Genomic DNA, 15,600 nt, shown 5'->3' on the forward strand with positions numbered 1-15,600 from the left:
AAAGACTTTTTATCTCTGCTTGTATTATATTACCTTTTTTGGAAACTTCTATAAGAGTTACTGGGTACTTCTAAATTCTGATAATTGTTGTACCTGTTGTGAAGGGTTGCGTCGCATTTATGAAGGTTGTTTTCACTGAACATGTGGAAGCACAAAATAAAGAATCGCTCCTTTAAATAGAAGAACGTTTCACTTTTTCGGTCTTGCAGGGTGGATGTTATTTTTGGCCGTTTTTTTTTTCGTGGTTCACTCGATTCAATTCTATCTTTTTTTCAATTAGACGTAAGACGCTGTTTTCTAAATCTGTCACTCTAGAAAGACACACATGGAATAATGTCCCGGAGACGGCAACGTTTCTTTCGCATTACACCCCCATAAAGCGGTGGTATCACCCACTGCCCGGAAACGCCGGCGACAGCTGAAACCCCGGTGTGAGGGAAGCAGGTGGAGCTGATTTGTCAGTTAAACTGTTTGATAACTTTATAAAGCAAGTATGTGGAAGAACTATATGTTATTAAGATCTAATCTGATATTGCGTATTAAGATGGACAGCTGCGTTTTGGTTCAGATGAGTTTATTGTGCTTGTGACGGATGTGTTGTTATAGCAGCTAGCTGAGGTTAGCAGTGGAACGTTAGCTCTCCGGAGCTCTACTAGCTAGCAAACAAAAGACAGTGGAGGCTAATGTTAAACTAACAATTATTTTGCTATTAACGTTTCTATGATTTTTAAGCGACACCTAAATGGTAGATCTGAATCACAGTTCGTAAGTCGAGTCACTCTAACCACGTTAGCCGTGTTCAGCAAGTATCAACGGAAGCGTCGTAAAATCGTTTAATTAACGAAAACAGTGTCATCACGGCGTCAGTTTTATTTATGACCTTTTATGTTTTATTTTTTTAATATGTAGGCGGCGATTGGTCTTGTGCAGTTGTAGTTTAAGTGCCAAGATCACCCCAGTCTCTTTATTCTGATTTAAATTCTATTATAACAGTGGTTCTTTCCACTTTCCACCCAAACGCAACTTCTTTTTGGAAACGATCAGTGATCAGGGCTCAGAAACTTCAAATAAAAACGGTAATTGTGCCCATAAATTAAGCACGTGATAAATGGGAGTCCTGGTATATTTGGATTTTGATGTGTGACTAGTTACAAGGTGAAAGTATTTTTTGAATTTGTCTTCTTTATTTGGGGGAACATTGTTTTTAGTGTTTGCCTCATCCTGTCTGTCTTTATTAATCTTTAATAAACACTAATTATAAAGTCATTGCAAATAGATTCAAGTTGTTTAGCATTTTCAGAACCTGGAGTTGCAATGTTAGCTCACTAAATGTTTCTGGAGGTATTAACACATCACCATAACTTAATTAGAACAGCTTATTTGCATATACTCTGCATGAAAACGTAACAAAATGGCTGCAGCTCTTTTTGATCATTTTGTGTCCCTTTCAGTTATGGAACAAGCATTTTACTTAAAGTTACAGTGAAGAGAGTTGATTTCTCACACTTTTTCAGAATTACTTTATTATTATTTATTTTTTAATCACCAATCTGCATCTTTTTACGGACTAAGTCTCTTCACAATATCATTAAAGCAAGAGCTTGTTCCATTCAAGTTAAAGGAATGTGGCGCTATCTACATTTAGCAATTCAACAGCAAAATAAAGAAAACTATTTGCAGAGCTCAAAGAGCACCAGTCCAGTTTTTTTGCTCACTCATCAGTGGACTCAATAGACACTGTCATCTCAGTTTTTAATGTAATATCGTATTTTACATCGACGCGTCGCCCCACCCATAGATTTTCAGCATTTGTATTTATAGTAATTGATAACCACTTTCTGAAAAGCGGTGCAAAGAGTGGCAGAGTGTAAAGAGCGAAGCAAAGCTTTTTCAGAGCAGGGAGATGAGTACAGCAGGGAGGACTGAGTCACACATTAAAGCTAACATAATTAATTTTTTTTAAACTACAGAAGTCTTTGAATCATATATTGTCACAAGCATTATTCATTCTTTTCCCAAATGTTGGCATTTTCATCATCTTGAGTTGGAATAGATGACTGTTCCAAAAGCAAGATCTGCATGACTGGTTCAGTTTAGCCAAAGTAAAAAGTAGTGTCAGACTGGCCTTTTTAAAGCTGCTTTTAAGTAGTAACCATCTGCAAAGCACTAGAAAAGTTTTAATAATCATTTGGTAATAAAGTTTTGTCTGTCATGTTTACCGTGTTTTGACTTCTTTCATGTGATATTAGCTAAATTATGTCTTGATTGTGTTTACTTTCAGGAACAACCATCACCATCTGGAAGGGATCCGTCTAACATCAGGAACACTGGACAAGCTTGTAAGTTTTTTTTAATATGTAACACACAAGGTTAATGTAGTTTCATTTCCATTTTCAATGCGACAATACAACGGAGTACAATACAATAAATGCTTCTTAATATCTGGCCTTTACTTTATTTACCTGAGGTTTTTCCTCTGTTATTCTAGAATCTCTTGGATCTGAATGGACAAGGCAGCCGGAAATACCCAGGTATGAACAGCATCTTATAAATTTTATCCTAAAACTTTAGCGTTGTTCTGTGGAAGTGTTAACCGGTATTGATATTTTTATTTGTATTTTTTGCAATATACAGCCCAGCTAGTGAAGCCCATGAATGGTTCAACAATGCCTGTGAAGAAGAAGAGGAAGCTCCCTGATACAGATGATCATGAGCGCAAGTGTAAAATTACAAGGTAAAGGGATGTAGATAATCAGGTGTGAGTGAGGAGACAAACTGGGTTGTTTGTGTGTGGAACTGTTTAACAGCAAAAGACTTAGTCAGAGAAGTGACGCATGCTTCGTCAGTGCACTCGCACTCAGAGCCAACTTTTTGGGCAGCTCGAGGGCTTGTGCCTGTTTGGTCGATGTGTGTGTGTTTTTTGAAGGAATATGAGTAGATAAGTGTGTTAATGTTTCACTAAGACTAAAAGGCGAATGTGTCCATAGAAACACATTTTCGTGTGTGTGTGTATTCAGACTTTTCTCTCTCAGGAAACTCAGTACTCAGCAGGCACTTGTGCTCTGAGTTACCGATGGTGTAGAGATTGAAGCTGGAATTATACCTCTGCATTCTGCACGTACGCAAAAATGTGGGTTGCATCAAGAGACATGCACATGCCCACAAGGGGAGGTGTCTTGTTTAGCAAACCATTTACTGAAGATGTAGAATAAAACAAAGTGGAAAGTGAAGTTAACCCAGCGTAAACAAATTACTACACTAAATTGTTGAATGTAGAGGAGAACTAGGATCTTTGAGTTGTTGTTGTTGGTTTTTTCCTATTTTGTTTCAATTCTGCCTCCAGACTTGATGTTTTTCAGTCATCTTGTTGATGCACATCTCCACACAATCTATTGTTGAGATCTGGGAGGTGGGCACAACGGTGGCTCTGCAAGCACCTGACCTACGGTTAGCTCGAACCCCCGTTCTCCACATAGGTCTGAATAGATGATTCCATGTATTGGGGCGGCTGTAGCTCAGTTGGTAAGGAGGTGGTCCATAGTGGTTTGATCCCTGGTCCCCTCACTGAACCCCAAGTTGCTCCGGTGGGTCAGGTGAGCACCTTGCACTGCAGCCACCACCATCGCTCAAACATGTAAAGCACTTTGGATAAAGGCGCTATATAAGTGGTATTGATGAAGATTGATCACCTTGAGAGTGAAGCAACATTAATGACAGACACCAGGTTCCTGGCTAAGTCCACACTGACTAAAAAAATATTAATAAAAAACATTCAACATGCATCAGCAAAGAGTTAGTGGTTGAATATTCTTTCCCTTTTTAGCCAAGTTTATGTATTTTACAATTTTGTTGCAGTTTCACCAGACCTCAGATCCGTGGAGCAAAGCCAATCAGTGTAGAGAAGCTGTTCTCAAGTAAGAAGTGCCTGGCTTGGTTCCACGAGTATGCCGGCCCTGACAACATGGTGGGTCCAGAGGCCATGGAGAAGTTCTGTGAAGACATTGGTGTGGAACCAGAGAATGTATGTCCACCTGGCTGTTAGCTTGACCTTCCTGTCCTGGGTTATTAAGCTTTAGGGAGAGTGATGAACCTCGAGTCTTTCAAGCAGATTTTAACATCTTTTCCTAATATTTGTTGTTTTTAAGTTACTTTTTTTAAAGTATATTTATTGAGCATTTAAAATTATTTGCAAAATAAACAAATAATAAGTTTATTACAATTTTTGGATCTCCTCCTCCTATGACTGTAGTCTGCACAATACATACAAAAGTACACATTGATGGGACAAGGGTAGTTTGAAAAATATTAAAGCCAATTAAAGTTTAATTTGGCTTTTTTCTGCTTATTTTATTCAAATCAATTAAAGTAGTTGTGTTGCAACATAACTTGTATGTATCATTGCTGGATGTAATTTAGAGTCTAGATAAACGGTTGTCACTATACTGCCAGTATTTATCAATCGTTTCAGGGAAATACTTCATTATCTTGATCTGCTAACTTAAAACTAAAGATGCTGCTACTCTGACTTGTAGCATGAAATATGACTCTTGGTTGTGAGGAACAGTGCTGTTTACTGACATTTGGGGCTAAATACGACATCTTGTCATTCACCTGATATTTGCTATTAAAAGTTTTAAATAAATGTTTTACATGGAAGGCAAAAAGGTGTAACACTAACGTTGATTTTAACATTAACAACCAAAAAGCTTCTGTCCCTCTTTCTTGCAGATTATCATGTTAGTTTTAGCCTGGCATCTAGAAGCAGCAAATATGGGTTTTTTCACCAAAGAAGAGTGGCTCAGGGGAATGACCCTATTACAGTAAGTGTTACAGTTTTCTCAATAGTCATTTCATTCGTCTATATGCTTGTTGTTTTTTTCAAGGCATTGGGTCCATAAAGGGGAAAAATGGACGCAGAGATATTTATCTAACCAGAATCTAGTTTGAAATATGTTCATTTAATCTGAGTCTAATCTGTTTATAACAAAGATACCCAATTTTTTTTTTTAAATGCTCAGTGATGCCGTGCTGAAGCCGGTTTCTCCACCAACCTCCGGCAACCGTTTGTTTTTGGCTTGTCATCAGATTAAGTCTTGCTGCTGAAATAACATTAGTCAGAAAGAGCCGATCTGACCTGCACTGTGGCATTTTAACCAGAAACAACAGACATTAGTGCTTATGTTAGCTGAACAAGACTGTGTTGCTACGGCTTTTTTTTTTTGGTTTGTCTCTGCCATTTCACACGTGGATCTTCACCTTGTTGTAGGTGTGACTGCACAGAGAGTTTACAGCGCAAACTGGATTACCTGCGTAGTGAGCTCAATGACTCCGTCGTGTTCAAAAACATCTACAGATACGCCTTTGACTTCACCAGAGTGAGTTTGCTGTTTGTGGTTATTTAATATGTAGAATCCATTTAGATACATCTGCGTTCTCCATGAATGATACTGGCTTTACATTAGGTACTTATTTAACATTGGAACTACACAGCTTGTGCATATTGTGTATTAGAAGAGAAGCTTAAATCGAAATCTCCTGTGATTTAACATCATAGCTTACTTAAGTGCTTTTCTTAAATGTATTTTGCTAATCATTTTCTCCTACATATTAAACTTAATTACATTCAAGCCCTTTTCCTCTGCACAGTTTGTGACACTTTCAGATTTAGCTCAAACCTAGAAGCACTTAGTGAACTGGGTCTCCCTGCTAATGCAAAGAATGAGATTATCGACAGAAAAGAATAAATGTGCCGCACTATTATTCAACAGTCTGATTAAATGTTATGACGGCTCTGTTCAAAAGTGACCAAAAGAAATTCTAACAGTAATTCTGTCATCTCACATTCAGCATTTTTGTCTTTGTGCCCTTAGGATAAGGATCAAAGGAGTTTGGACATGGACACAGCTAAATCTATGCTGGCATTGCTGCTGGGGAGAACATGGCCCCTCTTCCCAGTCTTCCACCAGTTTCTTGAGGTAAATCCCTTTGCTGCTGTTTTTTTGAATAATTAAGTGATGTGTTTTCTTCTCCCTGCCATTCACTGCCCCCCCCCTTCATTTGTTGTTCCTACAGCAGTCTAAGTACAAGGGGATGAATAAGGACCAGTGGTATAACGTTCTGGAGTTCAGCAGGACCATCAATGCAGACCTCAGTAACTACGATGAAGACGGAGCTTGTGAGTATACAAGCAGCTTATTAAAAACTTCTTCCAGAGTCTTTATTCACATTTCAAACTTAACTCAGGAAGCTTGGTGACTCACCTGGATTTACTGTGTATACCAGTAATCCACAGGTGTGTCGTGGCTATGGAGACGCATCAGAGCCCCTGTGTAGCAGCTGCGATAATAATGATTGGTCACTCCGGGCTAATGGTGCTTTTTCCTTGACGAGGCCATAAATTAGGGCTAATATTGTATTAAGACCCTCTACAGAATTAAGGATGTCTTTATTTTCAATTCAAAAACGTGCTCACTTTTCATATAATGCCTCCTAATGCAAAAGTTCATTTGGTCAAGTGAGTAAAATAATTTTTCAGTTCCTGTGTCCCCCCCCCCCCCCCCCCCCCAATCACAAAGCCCACTCATTTCGTTTATAGACTTGCATGACTTGCTGTCAGGCCTGCAGCAGAACACTGACTGAAAACTTTGGCTTCTCATTAAAAGCAGGCATGGAAACACAATTTCTTTTTTTTCCCGCCCTGCAGGGCCAGTGCTGCTAGACGAGTTTGTGGAATGGCGGAAAGCTTGGTCTTCGTCATCATAGCAGACAACACCACAACACCAAAGAGGAAGAGAAAACAAAAACGCAAGAGGAATCTCTTTAATGTTCAACAAAATGGAAAAACTCTGGTTTTAGACGTCACCTTCACGCACAAAATCCTGGACTACAGAATCCCCCCCTGGAGACTCTGGGTATGCTCACGTCCCATCAGAGATTGTCTCTGTGCATCCTCTGCCAAATGTTGTCAAGGAGCCTTTCTCTCAATCAGTAGACTTTTAAATAGTGTTATTTGGAGAAAGGTTCTTAAAATAAGAAAACAGAAAAATTGAGAAGAGCTGTTTTCTTAAAAATTATTATTTCTTTTTCCAATTCTTTGTCTTGTTTATAGATGTTTACACAGTAATTAAAGAGAGTAAAAATTATGGCAAAATGCTTCTGAATATTTGAGCACAACCTATAGTTTTTCACTCACCAAACACAACGTGCACAGAGTAACAATTTGAATTGCTGGATTAATTTGTAAGTTCATTTTGTGGCGTCTGTGGTAAAACCCGATCGTGTGTGGCCCGAGGCCTTTTCCGTGTTTGGGAACCTTGCTGTTAAAATCTTGTTTACATGATCTTAGTGGAACTGAAGATGGACTTGGACCTGTACTGGAAGTGTGTCAGTCATTGTCATTTGTCCATATGAACACTAAAAGGTTTTGCTTGCTGTTTTTGTTTCTCTTTTTAGTGCAGGTCTCTCAGAGATGCCTGTGAAAAATTAAATTTTTTTTATGCAAGTGATATTTGAAATCCAGTTCTCCATCTGTGCCCAAATGTATTTAAAAGTTTATTTAACGACAATAAAAGTCTTCAACCTTGACATTAGTTCTGTTAAGTGGATATCTTCTGAAGTTGCAGCCTTCAGAGCACAAAACTCCACATTTTTATCATTTAACATTTAGTTCTGTAGAGAAGCACAAAGCGGAGACTCATGGTAACTTTAAATCCACATTGTAATACACTTTGCACAGAATGAGCACTGGATTGTGGCCCATCACTTCCCTTGGAAGAGATTTGGGAAATTATCTATTCGGGGCCAATATGAACAGGAAGAGTGATGATAGCAAGCAAAACCTGTTTTTTTTTTTTTTTTAACATAGACCTAAACAAAATTACAGTAAACCTATTCGTCCAAGTGCCAGTTGCCCGATTGTGATGTCGACTGCCACAAACTCGAAATGATGAAAGCACAGTTGTGTGAGGGTAAGAACACTTGAGAACAATAATCCCGAGTGTTTATAATCCTGTCATCTGTTAAATTGTGCCAGATCACATGGTAAATTATTCAGGTGGACATTTGACCTGAGAAAGGTTTGCAGTTTTTCTTTGATAATAGAAAAGTGCAGTGGGTCACCGGTTTGAATCTCTCTACATGAGTGAGGACGCTAGACCCAACGTAACAATGCACCGTAAGCATCGTTTAGCTTTAGAAGCAAATCACCTGATCCAGGAATGTATGTATAAAATAAAGTAAGTAATTTAAAAAAATCGCTAATTTCAGATTTAACATTTTTAAATGTCCACTTATATAGTGCTTTTATTTCACACACACTCCCACCAATGGCGGTGGCTGCCCGAGGACACTTAACCAGGAGGGACCGGGAATCGAACCACTGACCCTGTGGTCCGTGGATGACTGCTTTAACAACTGCGCTTCATACGCCTTTACACTAACTAAATCACATATGTTGATGATAAATTTCTTTGGTCATTTCAAACTTAGGGGATGAAAACTCCTTTAAACGGGCTATGAGACAGTTATTATTTTAGAAAATAATGAGCTTATTGTTAACTAGATTCTGAAAATCATTCTTACAATATGTACAAAGAAGGCAACTGCAAACTTAAAGGGAGTTGACGGAGAAATTGTTTTTATTTGTGAGTAAAGACTTTGTCTCCACATTACATGTTAGAATATTGTGTGTTCTGACTGAGGAGGGAAAAGTATTTTAAACTCCTGATAATTTGTTCAAATATTTTTGTCAATCCTCTGTAGTGTCTCTGTTAAATGTCCATGTGGAAGTGGGGCCTTTCCTCTTTCTCCTCCTTCCCTGTCCCTGCCCCTGTCCCTGCCTCTGTCCCTGTCCCTCTCAAGTCCAGCGGTCCGGCTAAGGCAGAAGCCATGATGGTGTGGAGCCGACTCAGCGAGACGGACCGCTGTCTGGGGCTGGGGACCAGGTCATCGTGGGTGGAGTCAGGAAGATGGGCGTACCGTCGGCCGTCCTCGTCGTACTGGTACAGGCGAATGACGCGGCAGCGACGGGTCGGGGGCGACAGTGCTGCTTCTGCTGCTTCTCTTCTTTCCGTGATGCCTTGTTTCTCTGTGTCCTCCTGTGTCTCACTACCTGTCTCTGTTTCGGTTTCTGTAGACAGTTCAGAATCTCCACAAATGTCTTCGTCTCTCTCCTTTTCTCCATCCTTTCCCTCTCTCCATCTGTCCTCCTTGTCTCCCTGCTCATCTCCTTCTTTCTCCTCGTTACCTCCTGCCTCTTCCTCATGTTCCCTCCTCTCCTCTCCATCCTCTTTGCTTTTACTCTCCTGTTCACATTCCCTCTTCTCCTCCCTGCTCTCTCCTTCCTCTTTCTCCTCTCCATCCTCACTACACTTGTCCTCTTCCATTTTGCTTTGATCCCCTGCATCTTCCTCTAAAAGAGAAGAACATCTTAACTCTCTCTTTACCTTCTTTGCCTCGTCTACCCCCATTTCAGGCGCTTTGTTTTCTTCCACACTCCCTGCTGCCCGGCCCTCCTCCACGCTTTGCTCCTCCTCTTTCATGGTATCACACCCCTCCAGATAAGCTGCTGTTTCCTGCTGCTCCTGTCGTTTGTGCTTGAAGCTCCTCTGAGGTTTGGCAGGAGGAGATGAGGCTGTAGAGGACATTGTTGTATCCATGCTTGCACTATTCACAGAGTTGTCATCCCATGCATGTCCCACCTCAGAGGCCTGATACATGGGGGGCATGGTTGTCATGGTGACCTCAGAGCCACGAGCCACCGTATCAGTTGGTTGCCGCAGTGATCGCAGCCTCATAGTAATGGCCCCTAAACACCTTAGAGAGAGCAGTGGGATGTTTAAATGTAAGACATTTGCTTCACAGTTTTGATTGTTGTTGACAGAATTGGGACACAGTAAGAAACGTCTGTAGTGATGAAGAATAATTGAACACAATGCAGTTTCCTTCATTTACTTTTTAATCCAGATAGTGCTGTGGTAAGTGGATTTTTAAAGGGAAAATAAATCAATACAACCCAGGAGCAGTAATCAACTGCCAAACTGCCAAAGTGGTTGTGGAACTTTTTGGCTTTTGTGTCATGTGGCACAGCAAACACCGTGCACAGAGAAAAGCACAGAGGCCACTCAAAGGCAAATTTTGGATGCAAATGTTCCACAGGCAGTGATGAAAGTGGAACTGACTCTTACGACAGGACAATGATCCCTGTTTACTGTACTTTATGATCTTTAACAAGTTGTATGAAAGACGGCTTGACCTCTGTTTAAACCTGAAGTGAGCTGCAGGAAGACTGGCTGAAACTTCCCAAACTTATGTTCACGCGCTGTTAATGTTTTTCGCTAATAGAACATTAATAGGAAAATCTACTTGAGATGTCCTGTTGGTTTGATGCAGATGTTGTATTGACTTCTTTTAGCTTCAAAAGCTGCACAACTATTTAATCCAAGCTTTTACATACAGAATAACCAGTTGGTTTGGATTTGTTTTTATAACATATAGTCATGGCCAAAAATATTGGCACCCGTGCAATTCTGTCAGAACATACAACCCTGTTTTTGTTTGCACTGGAACAACACAAAAAAACTGATAACAATTCACACAGAACTCAAAAATGGACTGGACAAAATGATTGGCACCGTCTCCAAATTGTAAAAAATATTTGCTTTTCAAGCATGTGATGCCCCTTTACTCTGTATTTAAAGTTGTGGGCACTATAGTAATCACACTTGCAACCAGTTAAAATGTTGACTCAACCTTTGTGCTGTGTGTCACACTGAGCACGGAGAAAAGAAAGAGGCGTCTGTGGATTTGAGAGAAACATTTGTGGAAAAACACGAACAATCTCAAGGCTACAAGTTCATCTCCAGAGATGTTAATGTTCCTGTGTCCACTGTGCGCAATAACATCAAGAGACTTAGCTAACCTCCCTGGACGTGGACGGAAGAGCAAGATTAATTTAAAAAATTACAACAAAAGATTGTTGAAATGGTGGATAAAGAACCCAGATTAACTTCCAAACAACTTCAGGCTGATGTGGAGACACAACAGTGTCAGCTCACAGTATCTGTCGCCATCTGAATGACCTGGAGCAGTTCGCAAAAGAAGAGTCGTCCAAAAGTCCAGTAGAGAGGTGGAAGAAACTCATTCGTGGTTACAGGAGGCCATTGGTTTCAGTTATTTCTCCCCCAAATATTAAGTTAATGGTACCAATAATTTTGTCCAGTCCATTTTGGAGTTCTGTGAATTGTTATCAAGTTTGACTGTTCTTCTGTGTTTTTGTGTCGTTCCAGTGAGAACAAACACAATAAGCACGTGAATATCAGAACATTTGCAATTGGAAAAGTTTCTGAGTGGGTGCCGATATTTTTGGCCATGACTATGATCTTTAAGTGGGTGTATCCTCTACAGTTCACGTAACTCAGGATGTTTTCATTTGTTTCTGGCCACATGCTGCTGAAAACACATTTACAGCTAACTGAATATTTTAGTCAGTAATGCAAAGACTTTTTATAAATAATGAAATGTATAGTGTGACTTGAATCCGTAACAGATCAGATCCCAGTATAAATAAAAGCATTGGGGTTGGGACCCTGAACACACCTGAGGACGTGAGTCCTGCTCACAGCTCCAGCGCTGAAGCCCAACACAAAAGTCAGCAACACTGATGCTGCCACAGCTCCTGCAAACTCCTCATCTGAGGGGCTCGCCTGCTTCCCCCTCTCAGGTACAAGATCCCTTCTGAACCTTATTATTGCACAGCCGCTGCTTTGCTCGTGCTCATCGTGCTCTTGGATGAGGAGCTCATACGGCCACAGTGTAGTTCCCCTCGTGTGTTGCAGGAGGCAGTAGTACAGGCCGCTGTGGAGACCACTGCTGTTGGTGATCACCAGGCTCCTGTCATGTTGCAGAAAGACTGGGTCCAGTTCACTGTAGAAACCAGGGGTCTGGAGCTCTCCAAAAGGGGTGTGCCAGTACCTGACCACACCTGCACACGAGAGCAGAGGCAGGTAAATGTAGAATTACAGCTGTAGTTCCACACGCTGACGGTGCGACGGCCCCATAGAAACTAAAATTAGAGGATGGTTCTAAAAATATTTTCTTGTCAGGTGCCTGATTACAATCCTCTTTCTGCCATTAAACTACATTAATAAACTATTATACTATATAGTGTGAAAGCTAAATCAGTGCTTTAAGTTAAATCATTAGTTAATTGTGATTCTCCATAGTGAGTGGAGTTGGTACCTGGGTGGTGCAGCCCACAGCACCTCCCTCATAATCATAGGTTCACAGCTCAGTGCTGAGCATTTTTCTTAATTGTCCATCTTTAGTGATGTTTACTTTTGCTTTCTGTGAGTTTTGGCTGAGCCGACTGTAAACATGTCACATTTGAAAGGAAGAACAAAGAAAAGCTGGATTTTTGGGGAGATTAAAGTGGCCTCTTTTGTCTTCGCCCCTCAAACAGCCTCACTCGAAGATTCTGACTTTGCCACACACCCAGTGGATTCACAGACTACTGAATAGTCTTCAACTAATGTTCATTTGTTCTGTGTCGATATTTGCTAAGGTGCTCGACTGTTTTAGGAAATATTTACCTTTTCCAAAAAGTTAATTTTAAAGGTTAATTTACATCTGCTTGTCTTTAGTAAGAACCAAAGGGCTGAGGTAACGCAGACGGTGAGGAAGTGTCGAGAGACGGTTTTGGTTTTGCTACCGTATGTGAATATGTGGTGAGAGAAAATCATGTGATCATATCTCAGTTTAGTGGGGAGACGGCTATTATATCTAAAACGAGCGAGTCATTTCAGACACAGCTTCGGATTTTTTCATGGAAATGTGTAAAAGAATAGTTTACTTATTAACATTAAGAAGAAAGTAATATGCAGTTCTAAAAGAAAATCAAAATGTTTTTTAATGCAGGTAAAACATTCAGCATAGCAATTTCACTGTGGTCTCTTTTTATTCAGAATCCTGGACAATTTTCTGCCACATCCCCTTGTGATCAGAGGCAGCAAATAACTACAGTACATTTACTTAAAGCATTACAGGTGACAGTTATGCAGTTTGTTTTTTATTGTATCATCCACTTGAAGCTGATTTTACTTTTACTTAACTACACTTCAGATTTTACAACTTTACTTACAGTTTTTTTTTTGAAGATTCTTCATATAAAATCAAAACAACTAATAAATGATGATGTGTTATTGTGGTTTAACTCCTGTCACTACATAAATCTGCTCAAACATTACCAGCTGTTCCATTTTTGTTCCACACAGAGTCTCTAGGTAACTGCAGTTCTTTTAATCAATATGTTTTTTGCCATAATTGTCACCATTAAGAGTTTTTTGAGAATCTGGAATAAACCTATACATTCATGTAATCAACAGCATCAAATTCAGTACCACTGAAAATACACTGTTTTCTTAGAAAAGTACTTAAAGTAAATTTTACAACACATAGTTTTGTACCTCAACTTGAGTAAAGAATTTGAACTGGTACTTCTACTTGTAGTGGAGTATTGTTTAGGTAAACACTGGCACTTTTACTTGAGTATTAAGTTTATGTACTACAACCTCTGCTTGTAAAGTGGTTTTTATACTAACTGGGTGACTCAGGTGACATAAAATAATATGGCCTGAATTGCTCAGGTGTGGATGCAGAACTCTGTGTTTATGCTGATTCTCTTTACCGACCGGCATTTTTTCCATCTCCACAGTGTAAAGTCAGCTCTTCCTCCGGATGACCTTTGACCTTGCAGGTTGGCGCTACGCTCACACCACCCTGGCCAATTGCTGCTCTTTGTTGGTTAGCTGCACCAGCCAGAAAAGCTGCGAACGTTAACCACCTGGTTAACATTTTGAACCTGTAGAGGAAACAAGAGTCAGATGTGTTTTTATGGTTTAAGTGCAGTAAATGAGCAGATGATGTGACAGCTGGGAGCAGATAAGAAGACAATAACAGAACTGCACTAATCACCACTTTTAGATTAACAAAAGCTGCAAACTCTGCTCACATCGAGTTCTGTTAGAAATTCCCCGTTTAAGAAAGTGGAATCAAGCAGAAATTCTCGTGGAGACGAGAGAGTTCAAATGAGAGTTTGTATTGGATTTATATCCTCATGTCCACACAAGCAGGATTGTGTGTCAGCTGGAAATGTGAGTAGACGATGATTTGTTAGATCGTCTGCCATAAAACTCCACGGGTGACTGAAAGACCCACTGGCCTTAGAAAAACAAACGAGTGGAGAATGACCACATGATGTTGCGGCGTTACTGGGTTGTTTTCCAGAGCAGCTCGTGGAACAAAACGTACAGCTTCATAATTTCACATAATACAATGTGTTATATTTACCTCGGACAGTTGTCAGTGTTTTCTACCCGGTGTCTGATGGATGTGCTGCTGTTAGCGTCTCCTCTGGGAAAGAGTAAAGTGCACTTTCTCACATGACAATGTGGACGTCCTCTGCCGGTGTTAAAGATTAATGGCATCACAGAAACAGCACTGTTGTTTTAAAAACAGTTTCCAGCCATTTCAGTTCACGATCCAAAGAATAAAGGTAAAGTCTGTGAACAATCAACTGTTAAAGGCCCATCAAGGCTTTTCTTATGCTTTACTGGTAGGAACTGTTGTTCTAGTTGAAGCAAATGTCCTACAACTATGTGAACACACGTTCAGGTGACTCTCTGGTGGATTTGATTAATCGCCTGTTGTGATGGTGGCAAATGTTGCATTAAAACCAAGTCAAAGAATTCGCCTTTGTTTCACTTTGGTTTAGCATCTCAATCCTGCCGTCATTTCCTGGTTTTCAGGAAACTATTGCAGATTTTTGGACCCCATTGCAGACAGAATCCAATCTCATCCTCTACTTACTGTACTTCTCCAAAAGATGAAGGCGCAATAACAGTTAAACAAAGAAATGTTGTTGCTGTTCTACACTTTTTGTACAAATTAACTAAAATTGAGGGAGCATATTAAGTATGACAAAGTTAAGTTAAGGGCTTCACACTTTGCAGCACAGGCGGGTAGTAGACCCCCCAGCAGGGGTCAGCGCTGCACAACAAAACCCCAAAATCCATCGCTAAATTCCTTCCAGCTGTCATAAGATGTAACAGATGTACATTTTTGTAGGTTTACAAGGACATTCCGTTTAAACCAACAATACTGGGATCTGTGCACAGGCATAGGACAAACATTTGGAACCACGTCTGCAGCCTCTTTGTCTTTTGGACTCTACACCTAAAAAAGTACTTTATTTGTTAGTACAACCACATGTGGGCTCTGTTGCATGTAATAGTACTTTGCCATCAGAAATACTTTGGGCTACTAAGCATTATACATTCAGAAAAACCTTACAGCAGAAAAAACGATGCTAATTTGAACACGATGTTTCCCGAGTTTTGCAGTAAGTCAAAACCAAAATACTGCGTTGGGCTGTTCGCGTGCAGTAGTAATAGTGATCCGTTAATTCCGATCGCATCCTGGATAAAGTGATCAGAACACGATGTTTGCTTGTTTAGCGCTTAGATTGTCACTAAGATGTATAATCAGATTCAGTGTATTCAGTTTAAAACCTAACTGATGAATTTCAGCACGTGCGCACATCAGAGT

General features: G+C 40.1%; 2 protein-coding genes across 6 annotated transcripts; one reads left to right on the plus strand and one right to left on the minus strand.

The window, feature by feature from the left end:
* The first annotated feature begins 356 nt into the window (after positions 1-356).
* On the plus strand, positions 357-7,142 carry dcun1d5 (DCN1, defective in cullin neddylation 1, domain containing 5 (S. cerevisiae)). 5 transcript variants are annotated; one of them, XM_067507196.1, is made up of 11 exons: positions 422-491; positions 1,045-1,076; positions 2,282-2,339; positions 2,489-2,531; positions 2,635-2,734; positions 3,856-4,021; positions 4,729-4,820; positions 5,267-5,375; positions 5,871-5,975; positions 6,073-6,175; positions 6,704-7,142. In XM_067507196.1, exons 5-11 carry the CDS (start codon positions 2,652-2,654, stop codon positions 6,760-6,762), a joined length of 717 nt encoding a protein of 238 aa, XP_067363297.1. In that variant the 5' UTR covers positions 422-491; positions 1,045-1,076; positions 2,282-2,339; positions 2,489-2,531; positions 2,635-2,651; the 3' UTR covers positions 6,763-7,142. The 5 variants fall into 5 exon arrangements, with proteins under 5 accessions (XP_067363298.1, XP_067363296.1, XP_067363300.1 ...); XM_067507197.1 differs by lacking the exon at positions 1,045-1,076 and having other exon boundaries at positions 357-457; XM_067507195.1 differs by lacking the exon at positions 1,045-1,076 and having other exon boundaries at positions 359-491.
* A 1,476-nt stretch (positions 7,143-8,618) lies between these two features.
* LOC137128726 (uncharacterized) lies at positions 8,619-14,810 on the minus strand. The gene is made up of 4 exons (XM_067507194.1): positions 14,344-14,810; positions 13,686-13,855; positions 11,596-11,980; positions 8,619-9,813 (listed from the first exon to the last, which is right to left on the minus strand). The coding sequence occupies exons 1-4, from the start codon at positions 14,478-14,480 to the stop codon at positions 8,769-8,771; spliced, it is 1,737 nt and encodes a 578-aa protein (XP_067363295.1). The 5' UTR covers positions 14,481-14,810; the 3' UTR covers positions 8,619-8,768.
* Between the last annotated feature and the right edge of the window lie 790 nt (positions 14,811-15,600).

This window comes from Channa argus, chromosome 6 (assembly GCF_033026475.1).
Source record: "Channa argus isolate prfri chromosome 6, Channa argus male v1.0, whole genome shotgun sequence".
Classification (NCBI taxonomy): Eukaryota; Metazoa; Chordata; class Actinopteri; order Anabantiformes; family Channidae; genus Channa; species Channa argus.